This window comes from Corylus avellana, chromosome 10, assembly GCF_965113065.1.
Source record: "Corylus avellana chromosome 10, dhCorAvel1.hap1.2, whole genome shotgun sequence".
Taxonomy (NCBI): Eukaryota; Viridiplantae; Streptophyta; class Magnoliopsida; order Fagales; family Betulaceae; genus Corylus; species Corylus avellana.
In genome coordinates this window covers 3,066,550-3,089,456 of record NC_142499.1, presented here as the reverse complement: position 1 = coordinate 3,089,456, position 22,907 = coordinate 3,066,550, and the positions used below count along the sequence as shown (strand labels likewise).

Sequence of the window (22,907 nt, the reverse complement as noted above, 5' to 3'; positions counted from 1 at the left end):
GATATGAAGATCATGTTGAGGAGTTGCGGGATTCAAAATCCTGATTTCTTTTGAATTTATGTTTGTCTTCCTTTCTGTTTGTTACCCTTCATCAGATTAGTAACAATGTTCTACTGTTTCTTGTATGTTTTGTACTATGCCTAGGATCCTTGGCTAATTCTTCCTGTATACTTATATAATGCAAGTCTTGAATATATATATATATATATATATAGCTCTTTTTCTTGCAATTTCTGGCTTGGTTTATAAGGTGGGTGTTCAAAAACTCTTCAACTGTGGGGTTTGGTTAAGATTTCAGTAACTTATTGAACATTGAATGAAGTTCAAATCCAAAATTTAAAAACTGATTAATTCTAAGCAACATTATAGAGCTTGACAATATTATAATGGCAGCTAGGAGCTCCTGCAGCCCCACTTCCTCTCTCTCCTCTTCTCTCTGTTTTGGCCTTATTTTCTCCCCTTTTCCCTTTTTGTTCTTTTGGTTGGAACAAACAATTATTAGCAATACCACATTGAAAAAGGTTGAGCCATTGCTCCATCTATAGATTATTATCACAACACAATATTGACATCAGAAGGGTAGTTGGGTCCATTTTCAAAGAAGTTATCCTAAACTAGACAAAGAGTTAGCCTATTATTATTATTATTATTGAGGTCTTGATCATACTCTTTTGGCTTAATTTGTTGTACTAACAAACTTAGTTAAGTAATTTGTATGGCAAAAGGGGCAGAAACTGGAAATTTGTGGGTTCCTTTTCGATAGGTTTGATGACAAGCATAAACCACACAACCTGGAAGCAAGGTTCATGAGAACTCAGAATTCCAGGATTCCGAAGATGTGGTTTTCAAGAGACTCGAGAATTCAAACTCCAAATGGTCTACAAGTTCTGCACATCTTTTCGTGTCTTCGTTAGTTTCAGGGAGGATCCTCATCCCATTCATTTAGATTTGTAGTCCTTTTCCTCCTTTTCATGCAATGCATCATTCTTCATATCCCTTTCTCCTCTTTCCAGAACAGATGTTGGCCCTTTATTCTTTTTCTCTTTTATTTTTCGAAGCAACAGACATTGGCCTTTATTTCTGCTGAAGAGAACCCTAAAATTGGTGGATCCCAGACGTTGAACTTGGTGCAAGCTAATTACGAGCAAGAGATTCAACAGTTTTTCATGCCAAAAAATTTCGAACACTAAAAATCAACCGTCAGTACCAAGGATGCAAACTTCAAAGATTGAAATCAATATGAGATTTTGCTTCGTTAATCACCAGACCAATGATATGAATATGGAAAGATTCGAAATAGCTTTAGCTTTAGAATTTAAACACAATGCAAGAGCAGTGAACAATTCCATTTCCTGATAAACAGAACCTCTTTTTTTCCTAGTGAAGATTTTTACATTTTTTTTTGGTTTGGTAAGCTGAGTTGACTGTAAACTGAACAAATACACGAGAATGAACAAGGATCGATGCAAGAGTCGCAACCTTGCTCTATACAGAAGTCGCAGAAAGAGAAAACGGGTAGATGTTACTTTTTGCTGAGATTCTAGATAAGCTATAAACTAAAGTCAAAGCAAGCTTTGCTCCCTTCAGCGGGGCTGCTGGATGCGCCGGGGGCTGCATTTTGGGTTCATGCTCTTTCCCGGCTTCTCTGCATATTTTGCAGGTACAACTGGGGACTTGGGGGAATAACTTTCCTCCAAAGATTTCAGATTCTTCATCACTGACGCAGCATCCATTTCCAAACCTACCATTTCAAATCAACAACTATTATGTCAAATGCTCTACTGCGATTTTTTTTTCAATTGCTATATATGTTACATACAATATATTAGCACACCTTTGTTTTCAGAAAATTGGAGAAACTCCTCAAACTGAGTTTCCATGTTTGAAAAATCTTCTCCATCATCATCAAATTCAAAGGTCTCTGGCAGCAAATTAGCAACATCAAAGTCATCATCCTCAGCATTTTCATAGAAACCATCCTCACCCTGGTGTTGGCTGAGCCAATAGTCATGGTACCATGTTGAGGTTGTGACCAGTTGCCACCATTCCGGAGAGAAATCCTCCACTTGCCGGAATGCAGCAGGAATGAAGAGAGGGGCGTTGGGGTTCAATGTTGACCTTCCTCCTGAAACTAGTGCCATGCTTTCAATCACCTCCACCAACCCTTGCTTCTTTTACCTGTAATTCAAAATCAACAGATTATTACTATAAAATAAAGAAACATCGACTACAAGAGAAACAGTTCTTGATCAATGATCATTGATAATAAATCTCAAACCCTGAAATTAAAGCCCCATAACCACTTATTTGAGTAACAATTCATCAATATCTGAAACCATTTCCCAACATTGAAATCATTATAAAAACATCAACCAAAAATTCAACTGAGCAGCAAAAGCAACTTAATTGACCAGTACCATCGACCATTCACCAATCAGGACTTCACAGTAAATATAAATAATACACGAGGAAGCACCAAATCATTCGTTCAACAACAAACCATAGTATCTTCTTCCCTCACAATTCATGCCCCACAAGAAGAAAATCAAACTCCCATGAATTTAGAACTTGAAGTATCATTTTAAACCAAAAAAAAAAAAAAAATCATTTTTATACAAATTGGGATACATATAGAATTCAAAAACACAGATGAAGCGCGAGTATGATCTTCAACAACACCAACAGACTAAAATTGAAAAGATCACAATCAGATACCAAGATGTTCATAATAATTAAATATCCCAGATGTTCACGAAGTTTACCATACCTGAATATCAAATATTGTTCAAAAGGTAAACATTTTCATCAGATCACACGGCTGAATGAAATATAATACCAAGAAACAAAACAAACATCTTCATAATAATTAATCATTTTAATAATTAATTAAAAATCCAAAAAAAAAAAAACCCCGCAAAAACTCGGTTATATGCGCATTGAAATATCAAATGAAAATTTTCTATTTATTAAATGAAAGCGAAACCGTCAAGGCTTAACCAAAAAAGCAGAAGCAACAATTTCGATTTTCCAATTCTTTTCCTTAACTTTCTTAGCAACCAAACAAAAACTCAAAATTCTTCCAATTCCACCACATCCGTGAATCAAAAGCACACACAAATTTCTTCGTACGGAAAAGATCTGAAACTGAGAGAGATCATTGTTACCGTTACCTTCAGATCCAACAAACTCTCTCTGCCTTTCCGTCGAATCGAAGCTTTTGGTTCCGCCCGTTCCGCGAAAGATACGTGTACACCGCGTGAGGATTGGGGTAAGAGGGGTCAGATATATATAGTGCGGGCAGTCCGAGCCTCGTTGGTTCGGAGCTACGCGTTTGAGGTGCGGTGCCGAACAAAGCTCACAGATATATCATATGCACTGTACGGCCTGCCGAGTCAGCGTAAGTCATCGCTCCGCGTATTGCCTGTTGTTTTTTGTTGACTTTGACTTCCTACAGTTACATTTTTACGGTTCTTTACAATAACCCAAACCAAAAATAGTGAAAATAAAACATTTCAACAAAATTATGTTATTTTTGTTAAAAAAATTTATTTTCTGCTCTAACAAAAATTAATAAACAAATCAAAATATAAAAATACTCTTCCAAAAAAAAAAAAAAAAACCATTTTTCACATTTCAAATCAAAATAGAAAATGCCAATTTTCTTTTTTTTTTTTTTCTCTTTTAATTTTACAATTTAGTTTCCAATTAATCTCAAATTATATTCTAATTTCTTACATACATAAAATCAGAAGATTAAATATGTACGCTTGATAACTGTTAAATCTGACGATGCTCAAGATGCACTCATGAGTCATGATTAGGTTTAAGTTATTAAAATCTTTAGCTTTGTAAATCTTCTTTTAATTGAAAAAAAACAATCATTTTCTATTTAACCACCACAAATAGCTTAAAGAAATGAAAAAAAAAAAAAAAAAAAATTATATGTAGCTTAGCTATCGTTTTCAAATTAAAATATTCAGGTATTCTTCATTACATTATTTTAAATATAGAAATTGAGAGGGGACCTGGTTTTTAAAAAAAGAATGGCAAAATTGTTATTTTATATTTTTTTGGTCAATTTTGTCATTATGTTTAAAAGAATCGTTTCATATCCCTTTCAATTCATATAAAGATATGCTACCCATGCTGTACCTTATATTATTGTGAGTCTCGTGAATTTAATGGGTGATTTGTAAAAAGAGCTACAATATTATTTAAACTCTTATCTATCTTGTTAAGGATATAAATCATTTAGAATAAATGTTGATTTTGTTTCTATAAATTAAGGGATTTATATAATATTTGTTAACCTATCTTTTATCAAATTATTTTTTAAATTCACCTTCCATCACATGGATTCTACTAATTTAATAACATATAATAAAATTTCTATTTGCAAAAAAGTTACATGAACAAATGAAGTAATGCTATAGGTCACTCTAAGAATAAGGTGGCTTCTTTAAAAAAAAAAACTCTAAGTTAGGAGAGTCACTTAATGTCACATGGCTATGCTAGCCAATGGACTCAAAAAGGTTCCATATTATTCATCTCAAAATTAACATCCAACATTCTTATTTTTATATTCCATCATTCATTTTTTATTATTATTCAAATAAAAAAATCACTACAAAGCAATTTTTTTTTTTTTTTTTTTTTTTTCATACAAAACATTCTTATTTTTTTTTTTCACATCAATCAAATATGCTACAATTACATGCCACTTCATTTTTAAAGTCCAAATGGCAAGCATACACCGTTATAAGAAGATGAGTGGTATTTTTAGAGAAATGTTAGATGTCAATAAATTTTTCATATTTGGTACATACTCCCTTATAATTAATCATTAAATTTGTGAAGTCTACTATGGACTGACGTAGAATCTACATAATCTACACATCCAAAAAGAATATGGGCTAAATATAATGATTCCTAGCATTTTCTCTATTTTTATATGCTGACATGGCAAATTAATTGAATCATGGGTGCGGGCCCCAAGCATGTGCGCCAATATTGACTTTGGAATAAAGAGTAGGTACTCTAGGGACGGGAGGAGTATATATTACATGAAGGGCCACTTGCATTTCGCCAAATTTAAGTCTAATCTTTCGTATGGTGGGGCCAGTTTTGGTGCATCCATACCAGATTATGCGTGTTTTCACATGGGCTTGTTGGTCGGCCAGGTTAAACGGGATGTGTAAGAGAATGATAGGTCCACATTTATATCATGCCTACCAAAAGACACGCATCCTAATCATGCTTTCCTATCATAATCATTTTTTAGACCCAAATGTGGGATCCACCTTTAGCAATAATTCCGTTACTAATCGATTCTTTTAAAAAATAATAATAATAATAATAATATTCAACATAAATAGTCTAACTTTTAAATAAAAAAAATTAAATTACTCGACTGCTATACTCTCATAGAATTTAATTACGTGACAATAAAAAATAATTATTAGATCATAACTTCTAAAATAAAAAGGAAAAAAAATCAATTGTATTTGCATGCCACGAATTTCACAAATCAAACAAACAAATAAAAGTTGGCATTTTGCTACTAAGTTCATTACTTGATATTTTTGGTGTTTTGTTGTAATTTTGATTTTTATTTTTTTTTTGTGTTGTTTGGGTTATTGGCTCCTGACTTTTTTGTGGACCGATACGATAGTGGAGACTTTTGTAACTAGCGTTTGTTCTTGGTGACGGATCCCGTTCGTTTACCAACAATGTTTTTTCTGCAACAACCACTTAACAGTAGTAATTACCTTCATTGCATGAGATTTCTAACCAAGTCTTTTTGCCCACCGCTTTGTGACACCCTTAAAGACACACAATTCTTTTTTGTTATTTGTGTTCTTTCTTATAACTATAGTCCCAACTCCCAAGTAGTTGCCTAGTAGGTTCCACGAAAATGACCGTAGTGTGACTTTAGAAAGTTTGTTGGCATGAAAAATAGGCCATTTTATTATTTTTTAAGGGCGATCCTTTTTGGGCGATAAAGCAAGAGGCCTGATGTAAGAGAATTGTGGGCAACACTTTTCATATGGGGGAAATCCGTTTTGCCACTTTGCCAATTATACTATACTATGTTATAAAGTAATGATGCCTATCCTCTTATAATATCTATATATTAATGGCTAAAAATGCTGCTCCATTTTCAACATGGCCGCCCATCTTTTGGCGTCTATCGACAATTAGTAAATTTGTCTGATTATTACGTGGCTTACCATTTGCTAATAAATATCTCAATAAAAAGTTTCCGGGTAAATTTACAAAAATCACCCTTCGACTTTGATATAATGATTAATTTAGTCGAATATTTATTTTGTCTCTGCAAATTACATTTATGACAAATTATGGACGATGAATAATGAAAATTACTGGAAAAGATTGGAAGTATTATTGAGGAAGTGGTGATAAATAATGTCATTTCATTATTATTGATGACGTGGTGGGAAAACCACGCATATCAGTTGACTCTATCTTATAGATGAAAGAGAAGATTTGATTTGTCACAAATGCATTAGGTAAAGACCAAATTGCCACTCACATCAATGTCCAAGAGATATATATATATATATATAATAATAATAATTTTTTTTTTTTGTTCAAAGAGGGGAAAGGGGATTTAAGAATATAAAGATTTTGGAGAAATTTCACTTACCTTTCAATGTATTACAGTATTTGCAATGTTGTCATTTCTATTTTTCACCTTCTTTTAATTTCATCAGTTCGATAGAATTTTCGGTTAAAATTTTATTTATTATTATTTTTTTGAATATAAATTAGAGGAGTAAGTATTCATTAAACAAAAAAAAAAAAAAAAGGAGTAAGGGATTAATAATGTCATTTCACTATTATTGATGATTTGGTGGGAAACCACCATATGCATATCAGTTGAGTATATCCGTTAAATTTAACAGAAGAAGATTTGATTTGTCACAAATGGAATGTGCAAAGACGAAATTGACAGTTACATCAAAGTCGAAGAGTGATATTTGTATATATATATATATATATTTTAATTTAAAAGAATATATAACTTTTGAGATTTGAGTAAGAATAGAAACATTTATATTACATGTTCCCAAGAGGTAGTTCAATCGGCTGGGACTACACTTAATGAAGTGGATGTCATTTGTTCGAATCTCCCTCCCCCTCTTTGTGCGGACATGTCAAAAAAAAAACATTTATATTACACATAATAACTTCTATAAGATCTTCATAAATCAAGAATTTTGTGCAATTCAATAAGAGATTGACATCTCAATTTAGACCAAAAAAACCAAATAAAAACAAAACACCATATCATACCAATTTAAACCTTAAAAAAAAAAACTCGGGGGCACCCGCCCCTGATAATTTTTTTTTAAAAAAATTTTATGCCCAAATTTTCTACTAGCCCCTATAAAATAAACCCAAATTTCATATCATTGACACGTTAACCCCTATAAAACTAACCCAACCCAAATATATATATAGTTTTATTATATATATTTATTTGTATGTTGTGTACAAGACTACAAGTGAAGTGATGATTTACAATAATTGTTAAAATTTTATTTGTATTATATGTTGTATAGATTCGTAGAAGGTGACCAGAAAGGATTTTGGTATATAGTAATTTGTAATACTAATATGGCAATGAAAATGAAAAGAAAAATTGTTTAAAGTGAATCCAAAATCGGCCAAAAAAAAAGCCCAATAAAAGGCTCAAAAAAAGCGGTTAGTAAAAAACGGTTATTCAGATGCGGTTAACCGCTAACCGGGCGGTTAGCAGAGGCGGTTGCGGTTAGCGATTTTAGCCACTAATCGCTGACTGCAACCGCCTTTTCACTTCTATTATTTTATTTTCAGAGCATTTTTCTCATGGACCTTGTCTGGTCCAAGTTGACAAAAGCCCTCTTCTAGGGCCTGCTTACAGAATTGGGCAAAATATAGTTCAATCAATTTCTTGGACCAGTTTTGGGCTTCAATTTGCCCTTTCATTACTTTTTTCCACTCTTTCTTTAAACCTTCAAAAATGTTCATTTTCTAGAAGCAAATTTTGAGAAAAAGAACAAGAAATAGAAAATGTTCATTTTCTAAATGGTTTTGAAATTTTTTATTTATTTTTATGCAATGTAAAGATTAGAAGTATTTTTAGTGGAATTTCCTTTTGAAAAGTGTATTCAAACTAACGAAATTAAAAAAGAAAAAGAAAAAAGGAATGAGTCATATTGACCACGGTCAATAAAGAAAAAGATGCTTCAATGCAGTAAATTACAAGCTTTCAATTTTGGTATCCAATGGAATTACGAAAGTGAACGTTTCAACAATTTATAAACTAAGTATAATAATTAAATTCACTTTATCTTAAGTTTAAGGAGTTTTTTAATTCGAACTCCAATGTTTAAAAATTGGTAATGTATTATTCTCATTTAAGTAATTAAGTAATTTCATAAGTTTTAATGAGGATAAAATCAAAATAAAGGGCATCAAATTCTCACGTACTTGAGATAATTTATGGAAATTAGTAAATGAGGGTCTGAATTGAAAATTTTTGAAACATTAAGAGGGTACATTGTCAATTTTTAAACATTGAGGTTCGAATTGAAAAACTCTTAAAAACTCAGGAGTAAAATGGATTTTTCCTTATAAAATATAAAAAATAAAAAATAAAAAAGTTTATTGTCTGCATCAAAACACACCGTTTTCGTGTGTCTCCCAGCCTATACTAAGCCTCAAAACGCACCGATTGCTATTTTCTGCTCCATATACTGCCGGCCATGTCTTCCGCTTGGTACACACTCTCTCTCCCAGACACACACGCACAGCAAACGAACGCATAGGTATCGTCGATTTCTGTGATTTGATTTTCGAAGTTCTTTTTTTTTGTCTTCATTTTCATTGTCAGATTCCGTTTGGTTGCTGAGAATGTGCGGAAAAAGAAACGGTGACCGTTAAATGGGAAGGAAGGCACACTCATGAGGTAAAAATGAGAAGAAAGTGTAGGATTTGGTGGCCTAAGCTGTTGTCATCGAGTGAACCACTATCCTCCAGTCTCTTGTTTGGGTGGTTTCTTTCGTCGTCTTCTTCAGCTTCCCTTGACATTGTAGTAGCTTTCGCATGCAGTGAAGTCTCTCTTTCGCATAATCGCTCCAGCCTCGAGGTATAGCACTCTAAATTTTGAACTATGCCGCTTTGTTTTAAGGCATATGGAATCAATTAGTCTTACAAATGGGATTGGATTTGATTTGTTTGTTCTTTAGGATTATTTAGTGGTTTTGATACTTGTTGCGTCGTGCTTTGTTTAAATTATAGTATTATGCAAAAGTGTTACTTAAATTCTAGAATTGAGCATCCAGATTTGGAAATAAGGTGCTCCTGGTGAAGAAATTGTAGATCAATGTTGGCCGCAAAATGGTAGATGATGTTAAGAAGGATTGCTTATTTTTCTCTTTTCACAATGTGGGCAAGGTAGAGGTGTTTAGGGTGCTGTGCGTCTCATTCTCATTCTTGTAGACATTAATGCTTGCTTTGATATTTGGGGTTTGTTTTAAGGATATGCATTAGATTTTTGGATATTTATTGAAAAAGAGGGAAATAAAGTACAGGGGTAGTGTAGTAGGGAACCCCAAGAATTACATTTGTACGTATAAAAAATCCAAGAAGACCAACCAAGTGGTATGCAGACTGGCTTCAGTGGACATCCACTAATACATTAAGCTTGGAAACCTATTCTGAAGCATACTTAGAAGAAGCTCTTTTCTTTCAAATGTTCTCCTATTTCGTTCACTCTATATAATCCATTTTCGGGACAATGGTAATGCTTGAGAATATTGTACCCCTTATGTTTGTTTTTCTTTGTTCAATGACTCCTTGCTAGTTTCCATCTTAAATGGAATAACTAATTGAGACAACATTCAGATATATTGGTTGAAAAGCTTGACAAGTTATAGTTACTGATATTTAAATGAACTATCATGTGATTTGTGACGTACGAGAACTAGAAAAGGACTTATCCATCAAGATAAAATGGAGAAAAAATAAAAAAGATTTGGGAAGGGCTTGACAAGCCCTATTTTTCCTTGACAAGACAAAAGGGCAAACTCTTTCGTTAAAAGGGTTCATTCAATTATGCCATATCAATCCAAATGATCAATTGTGGTATTCCAAGGATTCAGACTGAGAGGGCGTTGGGTGCTAGCGTGTATTGAGTCCTTTATATCGAGTGTATTTTGGATTGATATGGGCTGTATAAATGATTGTGGAGCCTCAATTGTGACTAGTCATTTTGGGGTATCATGCAAATATGACTAGTGCACCAGGAGCCTCAATTGTGACTAGTATTTTTGGGTATCATTCATGTGGTAGTGCGTCCTCAGCTCGTGACATCAACAAGTCTCCAAATGGGAGGAACACTTTGTGGGGCTTTTAAGGGACCTACTATGCTTTATCAAAGCCTGCAAAACAAGTATTGTTTTAAATTAAGTGTATTGTTTTAGGGTCTCTGTTATAGAATCTTATTTAGAGGGCATTATGATCTTTCTTATTTTATTATGGTAGCCCTAAACTCAGTGATTTTCAATTTTTGATCTCACTACAAGAAGCTTTAAAAAAGAGGAATATATACTGACTGATGAGAAATCCAATTCAAAGCAGTGGTTGGGTGGGTATTGAGGAAAATATTTGGTTTGGTAAATGTTGAGGTATGTAACAACTCTAGAATGAAGGTTGCCCTTGTTCTGGGAACCATAACCACATTATTTTTCTTTTTAGTTGGCTACTTGAAAGTGTTTTTAATATGGAAAATGAATTTTACAGTGTGAACTGCTTTTTGTTAGGGAATCCTCCACGGCACAAATGGGAACATGCCCAAATCCCTACAGGACAAATCATCGCTCTGTATGCTGGGTCAGCACGTTGTCGATGTTAGCAGTGCTGGCCTCTTGTTAAGCTCTGGAATAAAAGATCAAAGAAACTCTACTTGTGGCAATGCTTGTATACAGAACAAAAGAGGTATATTCAGAGAAAATTATGGACAATTGGCCTGTGGCTGCCACAAACTTGATGGATTACTAGAGCAATGTAATCAAGCTTCTATTCGAAATAGTAATTGGATCCAGGTGGCAAATGATTTTTATGAACAGTGTGGTGGAGAAATTTATTGGATTCCTAAATTGCATCACGTTCACTGGAATGGGGAAGTAGTGTTTCCGTGTGATGTCCACGTATGTAAGTCATGGCTTCTACTGCATGCTCCTCCCCCTCCCCACCCTTCCCCCCCTCCCCCCCGCCCTTCTCTTCTTCTTTTGAAGCAGTAGTTGTTAGTTGTGATTACTCTCCTTTCTTTTGTTTGAACAATGCAGGTGATACTATATGAAACTCCATCATATGGTGTTCATCACTTCTCCCTGCATCTTTGGAATTTGTGTGAGCAAGTGAAAGCTCCTTTCAAGAGGCCGAAGTGGGTTGATGAACTTCACCAAAAGAAAAAACTAGTAGACTTGGTAAAAGAACCCACAAATCTTTTTGTCTATTCAGACCTTTAGACTGCTTATCAATATGCCTTTTCAATTCATTATCTACAGGATACCGTAATATTGGCAATTAACAGTGCCGCTGCTGCAAAAATTCTTTTCGAGAGACATGTGGCCACTGGGAGATCCTTTGTTTGGTTTTCCATCATTTGCAGGTATTCTCTTTAAGACTCTAGTCGTGCATCCCACCTTCTCCCTTCTTCCATCCCACTTTGCAATATTTGATGGTCCATGATGTGGCTTTTCAGGTTGCTTACCTTCATGTGGCAACTACTTGCAATGTCCATGGCTTCATTGTCAACTTTATTTTACGTCATTCTTCAGCTTCTCCATAGCCTGTTGAGTTCCATATCACAATCATGGATGTACATTACAGTGGCAAAGATATTCAATTCTACATTAATACATATACGAATCCGCTGCTGCCAGATCTTGTATTGGCCAATCTTCCTTCAAGAAAATGGCCTGAGGTAAGATGAGGCTTTATGAAGAATGCTTGGGAATTGTTGGCTTCATTTGTTAAAATTTTCTTCTTTGTTTTTGAAACAAAAACATTAACAAACAATTCAAAACACAATACACTCACAAAAGACCCAAAATTGTTTTCACCTTTATTTTACATTATAACATTTTTTCAAACAAAATACAGAAAATACCCCCAAAAGAAATTAACAAACATTCCCGTTGATTTATACATTAGGTTTTAAATGCTATTTGCTACCACATCTCAGTATTTGGTGAGATATATACATTTGAAGCTAATGTTAGGGGCAAAGCCATTTTGATTTTCAATTAATTTCCACCTTTCCCTTATTAAATTTAAACATTTTAGTAAAATTTTAGATTTTATTTCCTATAAACACCCCCCTTGGTTGCTATTTTAAGCGTATGAGATCTTGAAGGAAATGTATATGTTTTGCCTTCTGAATCAAGCTAATTTTCTCTTGTTTAGTTGCTGTATTCATCATTTGCAGTAGGTTCCTATTTTTCCCAACTCATGAACTGCAGTTTTGGATTTGTAAGGTCTCTATCATGCGTTGAATATGCGGAGAAAGCTGCATTACATAAGCATTCCATGTGGTCAAGTTTAGCTCTTGATGTTCTCTTGGGAAACTTGATTGGTGTGGCACTGTTATACAATGCAGAATCTGCTTGCTTGTGGGTTATGAACTTTGCCAATGACATTACAAACAATTTGTTGCGGACAGGTTGTGTTTGGTTAATGGGAGTCCCTGCAGGTTTCAAGTTAAACACGGAACTGGCAGGAGTTCTTGGCATGATTTCTCTTAATGCAATCCAAATATGGTCTACCCTCTGGGTCTTTGTGGGTTTCCTTTCCATTTATGTCATTAAAGGACTTGCAATATCAGGGATTCTTTTTGGGATGACAATTCCTGCTGCTTTGATCATAGACATACTTTTACTGGCAACTTTGCACGTGTCAACTCTTCATTGGTTGCTCTCAGGTATATATTCAATGCAGATACAGGCATTAGCAGCTTTGTGGCGCCTTTTCAGGTAATACTTTGTGATTCTGCTTTCTTGATTTAGCTTTTACAACTTTTCAAAAGTTCAAAATTCCACCTGGGAATTGTAATAATCATGAACTTTTATTAGATTAATGGGAACTAATGTGGGACAGAGGGTGGTTGAGAAGACAGAAGTTGCAATAGGGAACTTCTTGGCCGTTTTGCATGCTTTTCAATGTTGAAAGATGTTTTGTGTGGGTGTTTTTTGGGGTTTATGGTCCTACAGACGATAACTGAGAGTTGGCTTGTGGGAGGAAATGAGAGCAGCTTTTGGTAGATGGACAGTGCCTTGGTATTAACAGGGGATGTGGGTGTGGAGCCTGTACATCAGAGAAACTTGCCCATCTCTTTGCCATCTGGTTCAAAAAAAATTTACATATTCTCTAATATCATGGACATCTTTGATTTTTCATTTTAGCTTGAGTGCTAATTTGAAGTGGAAATGTTATCCTAAGTGATGCAATTTTTGGTCCCTATTATCATCCAAGAGGTCGACAAGGAGTGGGTGTCTGGTTACTATATGTGGCTCTGGTTGTTTTTATGGCTGGGGCGATTTTTATGGTAGATTAGCTCAAGTGCAATTTTTGGTAGATTACTTCTACCATGAATTTAGATGAAAGAACTATTATTTTTGTCGTAGAAAGTGAAGTACTATTTTCGAAGGAACTGGTGTTGAAGTTTTGGAGACTTCCTCTGCAAAAGATATGAGGATTTTGGTAGTAATGAAGATGATTTTCTCTATATTTGGTTGATGAGAATCAACATTTGATTCTCTAAAGGAGATCAGTTTGTGCACTTGGGCTACATTTCAATTTTCTTTGGAATACAGAACTTTAAGGCATAAAATATCTGTTTCTTCGCTTTATTGCTAGATTTAGATAACAAATGTTCCGGGATTTTCTGCATATATTTATGTCATATTTAATTGATTTTCATTTCTCCTGTTTCACGTTGTTCACATTATTGGTCATTGGTTTGCAGGGGTCAGAAATGGAATCCTCTTCGTCAAAGATTAGACAGCTATGACTACACTGTGAAGCAACATGTTCTTGGATCTCTTCTGTTTACACTGCTCTTACTTCTATTACCAACGACATCTGTTTTCTATATCTTCTTTAGCATTCTGAACTCATCTATCAGCCTCATCTGTATACTGATTGAGGTCATTATCTCTGTTATTCATGCTACACCTTGTATCAAAATTTTCCTTTGGTTGGTGAGGCGAAGAAGATTTCCTTCTGGGATATGGTTTGAAATTGTATCTTGTCGGAGCAATGAGATTGATTCTCCTGGGATTTGTTGTCCTGATAAAGTTGATTCTCCATCTGAAATTTTGCAGTGGAATTCAAGTGGAGAGAAATCTAGTATTCTGGTCTCATTTATTCGCAGCAACTTCTCGAGTATAGGAGAAGTGGTCTTGCCTCACTATAGAAATGTTTTTTCTGGGGTTTCTGGGTCTTTTGTGGCTAAATCAATTCATGGTGTCCTGACTGGGAAGAGGTGTGTCTCCTTTCTCTATGTAGTATTCTTCTCACTGCTCATTTCATGGTTCCTGAGATTCGAACTTAGCTTATATATATATATATATATATATATATATCTCACATATTTTTTTTATTTTTTTTCAGGGTATCGTCTAGATTAGGTACTTTTCTTCCTCCACCATTGCCATGGATGTTCATCCCATACAAAGAGTATTGGCATCTATGCTATGATTCAATTCTTGCCTGCTGTAGAACTTGACTGCCTTGCAGGTGATTTTTGGTGAATCATTCTTTTCAATTTCTTGCTTCTCGATCAGCAGTTGTACTTGGAATTTGGCGGCCTTTGTCCTTGGTTCATTTTCTTGGCTTCTTGTAGGAATGAGTTGATTAATTATGGATATGTTGGTTGACGGTCAGGATATGTATGGTTGGTCATTTTAATACATTTAGGTTCTCTTGATTCGCAATATATCCATCACAATTTGTACTCGCAGGCAAAATGTATTGCTGCGATTGCTCCATAATTGCATCATAGTTCCATAGAATTCATTTAAAATGAAATGATTTTTTTTTTAAAAAATATATATATATATATATATTTTTCCTGGCATATCCATTATTTTAATTTTGAATAGTTAATATTTTTTTTGGGTAAACTTTACAAAACTCACATGAACTTTCACGCTTTTTGAAATTACTCCATAAAGTTCAAAACTCTCCATTTAGAGTATCAAACTTTCAATTTTTTTGCAATGTCCTACCCTGTTAAATTTTTTTTTGTTAAATATTGTAAAAATTTCCAAAATACCATTGTTTTTTTTATTATAAAAAAAAAATGGTAAAGATTCATGCATTAGTTGGGATTTAACAAAATTTTCAAAAATACATATACCTGAATTTTTGCAATTTTTATTTATAAAAAAAAGTAGGGGTATTTGAAAATTTTGATAAGATATAATAGAAAATCTTAAAGGAGGGAGACATTGCAAAAAATTGAAAGTGCTATGAGTTCCCTGTAACATGTGTTTACATGTGTTTTTCACATGTTCAAAGAACAACAATTTTAGAGATTGGGCTGAATGAATTCGTACAACCCAATTTATAAGAAATGTATATCCACTAAACTAATTATGTGTTTTTATAAGTAGTTTAAAATACATGTGATTTTTCGTAAATAAAAAATATATGTGATTTTTATTTACGAAAAATCACGTACTTTATTAAAACAACAGAAATTTTTTCAATCCAATCCAATAAAAAAATAAAGAAAAAAGAAAAGAAAAAGAAGACATTATCCTTTTCTTAATGAACCTTCACAGAAATGATTGAATACAAACAAAAAGCGAAGTTCACGAGAGGAAACAAAAAACCAACTGACTACCAAATTCTAATGGTTTGAGATGGCCGGCAGACTCACTCTCTCTCTCTCTTTCTCTCGTTTCCAAATAACTAAGATTAGAAAAGGAAGAAGGAAACAAAAGACTTGGCTCACGGGAATGGAAGAGAGAGATGAAGAGAAAGGGATCTTTACAGTGCTATCTTCTTCTCAGTGACGACAAAGGGCTTCTGATTCTTTCTTAATCTTCTATGCTTCTCTCTCTCTCTCTAGACTCTAGTGCTAGTTGTGTCTGTCTGAGGGGCATTAGAAACTTAGAAAGGGGCATGTGAAGGCACATGCAAGGTCACCTCATGTAACTTTCAAGCCGCTCATTTCACATGCTTATTTTTCTCTTTCTTTTGACAGCATGACGCATTTGTCCTTCCCAATTTCTACAAAATGCATGATGATTTTCAAAAGCTTAAGTTTGTAAGTCTTTTTATAGGTTTCCATCCGTATTAACTCACACTCGTGACATCTTTTTAGTATATAGGACTCAACCTTTTTATACTTTTCCCCTCCAAGAAAAGCTTTATCAGTCTTGCAGATCATTTCAATAATCACTCATCATGTTTGTGGGTTGGGTTTTAATCTGTGTCATGTAATTTTGTCCCGACCATGATTACATAAAAGACCCACACTTTACATCGTCATTGGCTTTGTTACAACTTGTTATGAAGATTGACACTTATTTAAAGAGTCTTGTGGTGAGACGGAAATATATCATGTTGGAATACTATTCAACTTAAAAGAAGCTTAAGCTTATGAGTTTGGACCCAATTATACTATATTAATAACTCACACTTGTAACATCTTTCTAATACGATCGATTGAATTTAACCTTTTTATAAATAGGCATCAAGGGTGAAGTCGGTAATTTGGATAGATACGCAATATATATGCATTTTGTCCCTTGCAATACGTGTAATTGTGATTTGGGACATCGCAAAGGTTTTGCTGTGTTGCTATCTGTAACTGTTATACAAACCACCACCATAACTTCCATGCATGTGAACCAAATAAAATATTCCAAATCTCGAGCCTCTGATTAATAAAGTTGCCTATAAATGCTTCCGACAACCTGCATCCATCATCTTCACATAATCTCTCTCTCTCTCTCTCTCTCTCTGTGTGTCTACAATGGCAAAGAAGATATGCATTCTAATGTTCACTGTAGTTATGGCGCTGCATTTAGTAGTAGATCAGAACCATGTAAGTTACATTCTTAATTAGAGCTCTCTTTCTCTCCCTCACATATATATATGTTTTCAGAATTTGGTAGTTAATTTGCTTGTTTGTTTGTTTTTCTTTCTTTCTTTTTTCTTTTTCATAACTGCTTATCTTGCAAGAAAAGAATAAGGTCATTTCTCATTCTTCCCAGGTGGGCTGGTATTTTTGTAACTTGTGACAATTCTTTTTCTTTTCTTTTGGTTAATAAACTTGAAAGGTAGATTCAGGCTATCATTAGTCAACAACTTGAGACATTTTTTTTAATCGGGGTTTATTGGGAGCTTCACCCGTTCTAGATTTTTGGAACACCGTGCAAAGTGTCATTTCACATTGCTGGTTAGATATAACTTGAGCTTTCATTCGTAGGCGTGGCCCCAAAAAAATATTTGCACTTAAGAGGCCGGGTTGAACTTTAGACGAGATACTTTATGAGACACCCGACCAAGTCACTTACCACATGTACTCGAGCCAACCCCTCGTGGTTAGCTTGGTACTTCCAACTTCTTCGTATGATTGACAACTATTTGGCCATTTCCTGCTAAAATGGATGGTCTCAACAAGTACTAGATAAGAGGGCTTTTAGGGTATATATTTCAGTAAGTTCAGATAAAAGGTATGTCCATGCCATTCTGTAGACCTCCACTAGGTCAGAAGTCACTTTTAAGGAGAACTATTTTACAACCCAATTTTGAAGCCTCTTGGATTCATATTATTGCATAATTAGAAGGTTGTTTACCAAATATCTAATGTTCAAACTATTCGCCTAATGATAAATTGTTGTCCCTGTTAGAATATTGGTTTCGTTTTCTATCTGTTTAAACTTTAGAATATATGATGATTTAATATGATATAAAAGCAAATATTTTGAGTTTGAACATTTTCTATCTCCTTCCCATCTCAAGGACGAGAGGGAGAGAGGGGATATATATATATTCATCTTACAATTGTGCTAATAAATAATGTACAGGCTGTGGAAATTGAGGCTCCAACCCCTCAGCCCCAAGAAAGTAGCCACTTCATGATCCCCACGGTGAGATTTGTTAATGAATTTGTAAATGGATAATATTCCATATATCTATTGAATTTTCCAACAAATATTATTTTTAGAGTTGGGGTGTGAGATTAATTGTTATTTATTTATTTATTTTTCTTCTCATTGAAATTCAGCATGGCATCACCCAAGGCAGCCTTCAACCTCAAGGTAAGGGTTTCAATATGAATATGAATTTTTAAATAAATGAAATCATCATCACCTAAATATGAGAAAATTATAAAATTGCAGAGTGTGGTCCAAGATGCACACAAAGATGCTCAAAAACAGCATTCAAGAAGCCATGCATGTTCTTCTGCCAAAAGTGCTGTGCTAAGTGCTTGTGTGTGCCTCAGGGAACTTATGGCAACAAGGAATCCTGCCCTTGCTACAATAATTGGAAGACCAAGAGAGGAGGCCCCAAATGCCCTTGAACCTTTTTTTTTTTTTCATTGCTTAATTTGCTACCTTATCTAATTAATTAGCTTCTGTTAAAACTAGTTTTTATTTTTAAGAATTTTATTTCAAAGATTGTATCTAAAATTATTATTTCATGGTGATTAGTGAATAATGTAACTAGAAATTTTCCTTTGGTGTAGAAAAGGGTGAAAGAGTTTCGGGGTATCCATAAATTCTGTTGTGCAATAGATCACAATTATGATAAATAATATAAAACAATCACAAGTAGAAATACTAGAATTTACATGGTTCTTTCAATGTGAGGTAGATCTATGTGTGAAGACAATCACAAAGAGATTTTATTAACTATAGATAGAGTACAAAATTGTGGTGAATAAAAAAAAAAAAAATCACTAAAATCCAAATCCCAATACACGCTTCACAGAAACAACGATAATTTTCTTTTGGAGTAACTTCACTTTAAACTCTTGAAATACCACGTGATTTGAGAAGCCCCCTAAACTTCAAAACCTTTCAATTTGGACATTTAAACTTTCAATTGCAGTCAATTTGAACTCCTACGTCAGATTTAACCGTTAACTTCCTTGATTTACCCCTAAAAAGACAAAAATATCCCTGATTTCTTTTTAACTTTATTTTTTTATTTTTTTATTTGAAATTTTATAAAAAAGTCAGGAATATAGACGCCATTGTCTCACTTTTAACATTTAAAATCTGATGGATGTGTTCAAATTGATTACAATTGAAAGTTCAAGCATCCAAATTGAGAGATTTTAAAGTTTGGAGGGGGCTTCTCAAATCGCTTAGTAGTTCAGAGGTCTAAAATAAAATTACCCATTTTCTTTTTTACAATTTATGTGAAAATGGTCTATTTTATTTTGAATAACTAATTTTCTAATTATTTCGGCTAATTTTAGCAAATTACTACTAACTTTTGTCTTTACATCTTTTCTTTTTTAAGTTAGTTGTCTTCTAGTGACTCTTTTTTCATTTGTCTCTTCGAAATTGTAATAATTCATTTATTTGTTTTTTTTTTTTTTTAATAGATGTGATATTTTGACAAGGCACTTTCATATTTACATTTAGCACTCCAATATGTTATACTTATCACTTTTTTAAAACCAATAATTTCTTTTCGAAATATTGTTTAAATGGATGCTTTATAATATGTTGTCAATATTGGATGATGCTTGTTTTTCTTTTTTATTTTTAAATTTCCCTGAGCTGGGATATATGAATCATATACCTCTCCACTTGTTCCTTTACATAAGTTTTTTTTTTTTTTTTGTTTAATATATTTAACTTTTCCAAGAGTCACATATTAATTGTGTAAAAAAAAAAAAAAGACTTTTGTAAAACCTTATGCTCTTAGCAAAAGACATTACTTGAGCCAATAGTACTTATTTTACTAGAATATTTTTTTAAGAATAAATCATCACACATATTCAATATTGATAATAATTTAAGAATTTAATCCCAATAAATAGTACTTTTTGTATTTGACCTCCAAATAAGATAATTTCTAGAGTACTAAGAAAAGAATGGTAAAACTTATGTTGGTGATGATGGTTTTGATTGTCATCAAAATATTCAAAGTGCATGCTAATTATGACCCTACTACCCCTTTAACTTACGCTCCCGCTCTGCTACCAACCGGCCTTCATCCATTCAAACTTGATAATGAGAATATGACTCATATCATTCCTTGCCTTGAAAGCATAATTGAAGAATGTGACGAAGAACGACATAAAATTTCCTGTATTAGTCGTTTACTTTTTGAATGCCTTTTTAAGGACCCAATGCATCATAATTCATAAAGATACCCCCAACGCACTCAAAATGATTAGGCTTGATTGTGTAATTCATTGTCGCTATGAAATTAGAGATGAACTCCGTTATTCAGCATGTTTAATTAGTAAACTGCTATGAAGATCATTTCAAGAATTGAGGAGCTCCCTCCGAGTTTGACAAAAGGTCCCAACTTCTTCTCTAGCTCTCGCGCTTCATGGTAGAAATGCACACACTTGTGAAGAAGTATTGTTCCACAATATATACGAATAAATGTTCTCATATATATATAAAAGAAAACATTAACATTTTTATTATTTTTACAATAGCAATAAAAGATTTATTATTGTTTTATTGTTTTATTTTTTATTTTTCTAGAGAAAATTGTATTTAATCTCTTGAAGCTGACACCCATTTTTAGCAAAAAGATCGACCAAACTGCTATTTAATTGCAATTTACGTACGTAGTCCGATATATGCTCCCATTATCATAAAAAACTTAAGAGAAAGTATAAGCCTTGCAGATTCCTCAACTTTTATCCGTCAAAGTTTGTGTGAGATTTGATATTATGAGAATATATTTGTATTGATTGTAATTGATAAAATCAAATAAAAAACGTTCAATACTGATTAGATTTTATCAATCATATCTTTTTGTATTCTCTCCACATTCCTATAAATAGGAATCATTTGTATTTTGTATTGTAAAATAATCAAGCAATAAAATCATAATGCAGCTATTTGAGCTTTATCTAAGACTGTGTGGACTGTGAATGTAGCTAGGTCATAGACTGAACTACGTAAAATCTTTTATCTTTTATCTATTTTATTATTTCCGCACTTAATATTCATAGCATTATGAATTTCTTCAAAAGAAGCAAAGAGGAAAGACGACGTGGCTTAGCTTCTTTAGTTGGTTTGCAGGAGATAAAGGATGAAAGGGTAAAACAAGGGAGAGAGCTAAGCTCTTTGCATTAAAATATATATATATTGTTAAAAAAAAAAAAAAAAAAGTCAAGTTGCCCATATTATTTTGGCCATTCGTTGGCCTATTATTCGGTCCATTGTTGGTCTAGTTGTTGACGTAGACACATTTTTTAGTCTTTGTGGTATTGTTTAAAACTCAGACCCATTTTAACCCACAATTGGCTCTCTTTTTTTAGCCCATACTTAACTCTCATTTAGGCCTATAGTTGGCCCATTTTTTGTTTGTTCTTTGTGATATTGTTTAGCCCATAGTTAGCCCTTTTTTGGTGTTGTTATTTAAGGCGCATCACTTATCATTGTTGACCGTTGCATCTCCAAATAAAATAATAATAATAAATTCAAACTCAAGGTTTTATAATCTTCTACCTTGAGTTTGAGAGCATGTTAGAATATATTAAGGGATTTGAATTCAGAAATTTGTTATAATTGATTGTAATTTCCTATAATTAGATATATAAGCATTTTCAACTTATTATCCGCAAAAAAAAAAAAAATTCAAAAAAAAATTCAAAATTTGTAATGCTCTATTTTTTTTTTTTTTTTTTTGACATGTCCACACAAGAAGGGGAGGGGGATTCGAACTAGAGAGGAAATTTGACAATATAAAATAAAATTATACTTCCTCAAATCTGGTTTTCCTACCATAATTCAACATTTTACAAATATAATTTCTCTTAACACATCACACATGAAAATTATTGAAAATATGATACCCCAATGTGCCCAATGTGCAAAACACACAAGAAAAAATATTGAGTGTCATCTACAAAGAATTTGTGAGTATGAACTTTTTATAATTTCTCATTCTTCTATAGAAAACTGATTTTATGGGTTTGACTACCCCGAAGTATTTTTACATTTGAAGAGTTCTTCAAAGGCTTTCATTTTGTCATCAAAAACTTGCATGATTATTGGTTTATATTTTATGTGGTTTGATATTTTAATATATGGTGCTACAAAATTATTTTTAATTGGTGTTTACTATTGCACATCACCTATTCACCCCATTTAGGCGAGTGTTTGGGGACATCATCTTTTTTTTTTTTTTATAGAAGTTATTAAGGTACTTTGACATTTTATGTGAAAATGATCGATTTATTTTAAATAGCCAACTCTCCAATTACTTCTGCTAATTTTAGCAAATTACTTCTGCTAATTTTAAAAAACAAATGAATCATTAGAATTTCGAAGAGACATTTGAAAAACAGAATCTAAGTGCAACACTAGAAGACAACTAACATAAAAGATTAAAAAAAAAAAAAATTGTAAGGACAAAAGTTAGCTACTTGTTCTTTTAAGTTTTTAATATAGTGGACTTTTGCCTAGAATCACATATTAATTGTGTAAAAAAACTCTTCTAAAGCCTTATACTCCTAGTAAAAGACATATAACTTGAGCCATGTGTTATTTTATTAGAATATTTTCATATTTTCAAAAAGTTACAAATTGTAAAAATTATTTTTGAATAAGAATATATATATTTTTTTAAGAATAAATCAACACAAAAACTAGAATATTTATATTTCAAGGGTCTCA

The 22,907-nt window shown here is 33.1% G+C and overlaps 3 protein-coding genes across 6 annotated transcripts; 2 read left to right on the top strand and 1 right to left on the bottom strand.

Moving 5' to 3' along the window:
- Positions 1-1,276: 1,276 nt before the first annotated feature.
- On the bottom strand, positions 1,277-3,317 carry LOC132192073 (protein EARLY RESPONSIVE TO DEHYDRATION 15). 2 transcript variants are annotated; one of them, XM_059607275.2, is made up of 3 exons: positions 3,165-3,317; positions 1,835-2,178; positions 1,277-1,741 (listed from the first exon to the last, which is right to left on the bottom strand). In XM_059607275.2, exons 2-3 carry the CDS (start codon positions 2,139-2,141, stop codon positions 1,584-1,586), a joined length of 465 nt encoding a protein of 154 aa, XP_059463258.1. In that variant the 5' UTR covers positions 2,142-2,178; positions 3,165-3,317; the 3' UTR covers positions 1,277-1,583. The 2 variants fall into 2 exon arrangements, with proteins under 2 accessions (XP_059463258.1, XP_059463257.1); XM_059607274.2 differs by having other exon boundaries at positions 3,171-3,316.
- A 5,391-nt stretch (positions 3,318-8,708) lies between these two features.
- Positions 8,709-15,007, top strand: LOC132162586 (N-acetylglucosaminyl transferase component family protein / Gpi1 family protein). Of its 3 annotated transcripts, none has more exons than XM_059572845.2 (9): positions 8,709-8,785; positions 8,900-9,154; positions 10,830-11,216; positions 11,355-11,495; positions 11,577-11,680; positions 11,774-11,995; positions 12,549-13,043; positions 14,036-14,554; positions 14,683-15,007. In XM_059572845.2, exons 2-9 carry the CDS (start codon positions 8,981-8,983, stop codon positions 14,795-14,797), a joined length of 2,157 nt encoding a protein of 718 aa, XP_059428828.2. In that variant the 5' UTR covers positions 8,709-8,785; positions 8,900-8,980; the 3' UTR covers positions 14,798-15,007. The 3 variants fall into 3 exon arrangements, with proteins under 3 accessions (XP_059428828.2, XP_059428827.2, XP_059428826.2); XM_059572844.2 differs by having other exon boundaries at positions 12,534-13,043; XM_059572843.2 differs by lacking the exon at positions 8,709-8,785 and having other exon boundaries at positions 8,807-9,154; positions 12,534-13,043.
- Positions 15,008-16,950: 1,943 nt separating this feature from the next.
- LOC132192185 (Gibberellin-regulated family protein) lies at positions 16,951-18,875 on the top strand. The gene is made up of 4 exons (XM_059607442.2): positions 16,951-17,128; positions 18,114-18,176; positions 18,314-18,347; positions 18,429-18,875. Exons 1-4 carry the CDS (start codon positions 17,057-17,059, stop codon positions 18,608-18,610), a joined length of 351 nt encoding a protein of 116 aa, XP_059463425.2. The 5' UTR covers positions 16,951-17,056; the 3' UTR covers positions 18,611-18,875.
- The last annotated feature ends 4,032 nt before the right edge of the window (positions 18,876-22,907 follow it).

Excerpts from the sequence above, each read along its gene's own strand:
- LOC132192073 (XM_059607275.2), bottom strand. The coding sequence starts at position 2,141 with ATGGCACTAGTTTCAGGAGGAAGGTCAACATTGAACCCCAACGCCCCT. Across the intron at positions 1,742-1,834 it reads CCAATTTTCTGAAAACAAAG|GTTTGGAAATGGATGCTGCG; the intron begins GTGTGCTAATAT and ends TTGAAATGGTAG.
- LOC132162586 (XM_059572844.2), top strand. The coding sequence starts at position 8,981 with ATGAGAAGAAAGTGTAGGATTTGGTGGCCTAAGCTGTTGTCATCGAGT. Across the intron at positions 11,217-11,354 it reads TGTTTCCGTGTGATGTCCAC|GTGATACTATATGAAACTCC; the intron begins GTATGTAAGTCA and ends TGAACAATGCAG. Across the intron at positions 13,044-14,035 it reads GCTTTGTGGCGCCTTTTCAG|GGGTCAGAAATGGAATCCTC; the intron begins GTAATACTTTGT and ends ATTGGTTTGCAG.
- LOC132192185 (XM_059607442.2), top strand. The coding sequence starts at position 17,057 with ATGGCAAAGAAGATATGCATTCTAATGTTCACTGTAGTTATGGCGCTG. Across the intron at positions 18,177-18,313 it reads GCCACTTCATGATCCCCACG|CATGGCATCACCCAAGGCAG; the intron begins GTGAGATTTGTT and ends ATTGAAATTCAG. Across the intron at positions 18,348-18,428 it reads AGGCAGCCTTCAACCTCAAG|AGTGTGGTCCAAGATGCACA; the intron begins GTAAGGGTTTCA and ends ATAAAATTGCAG.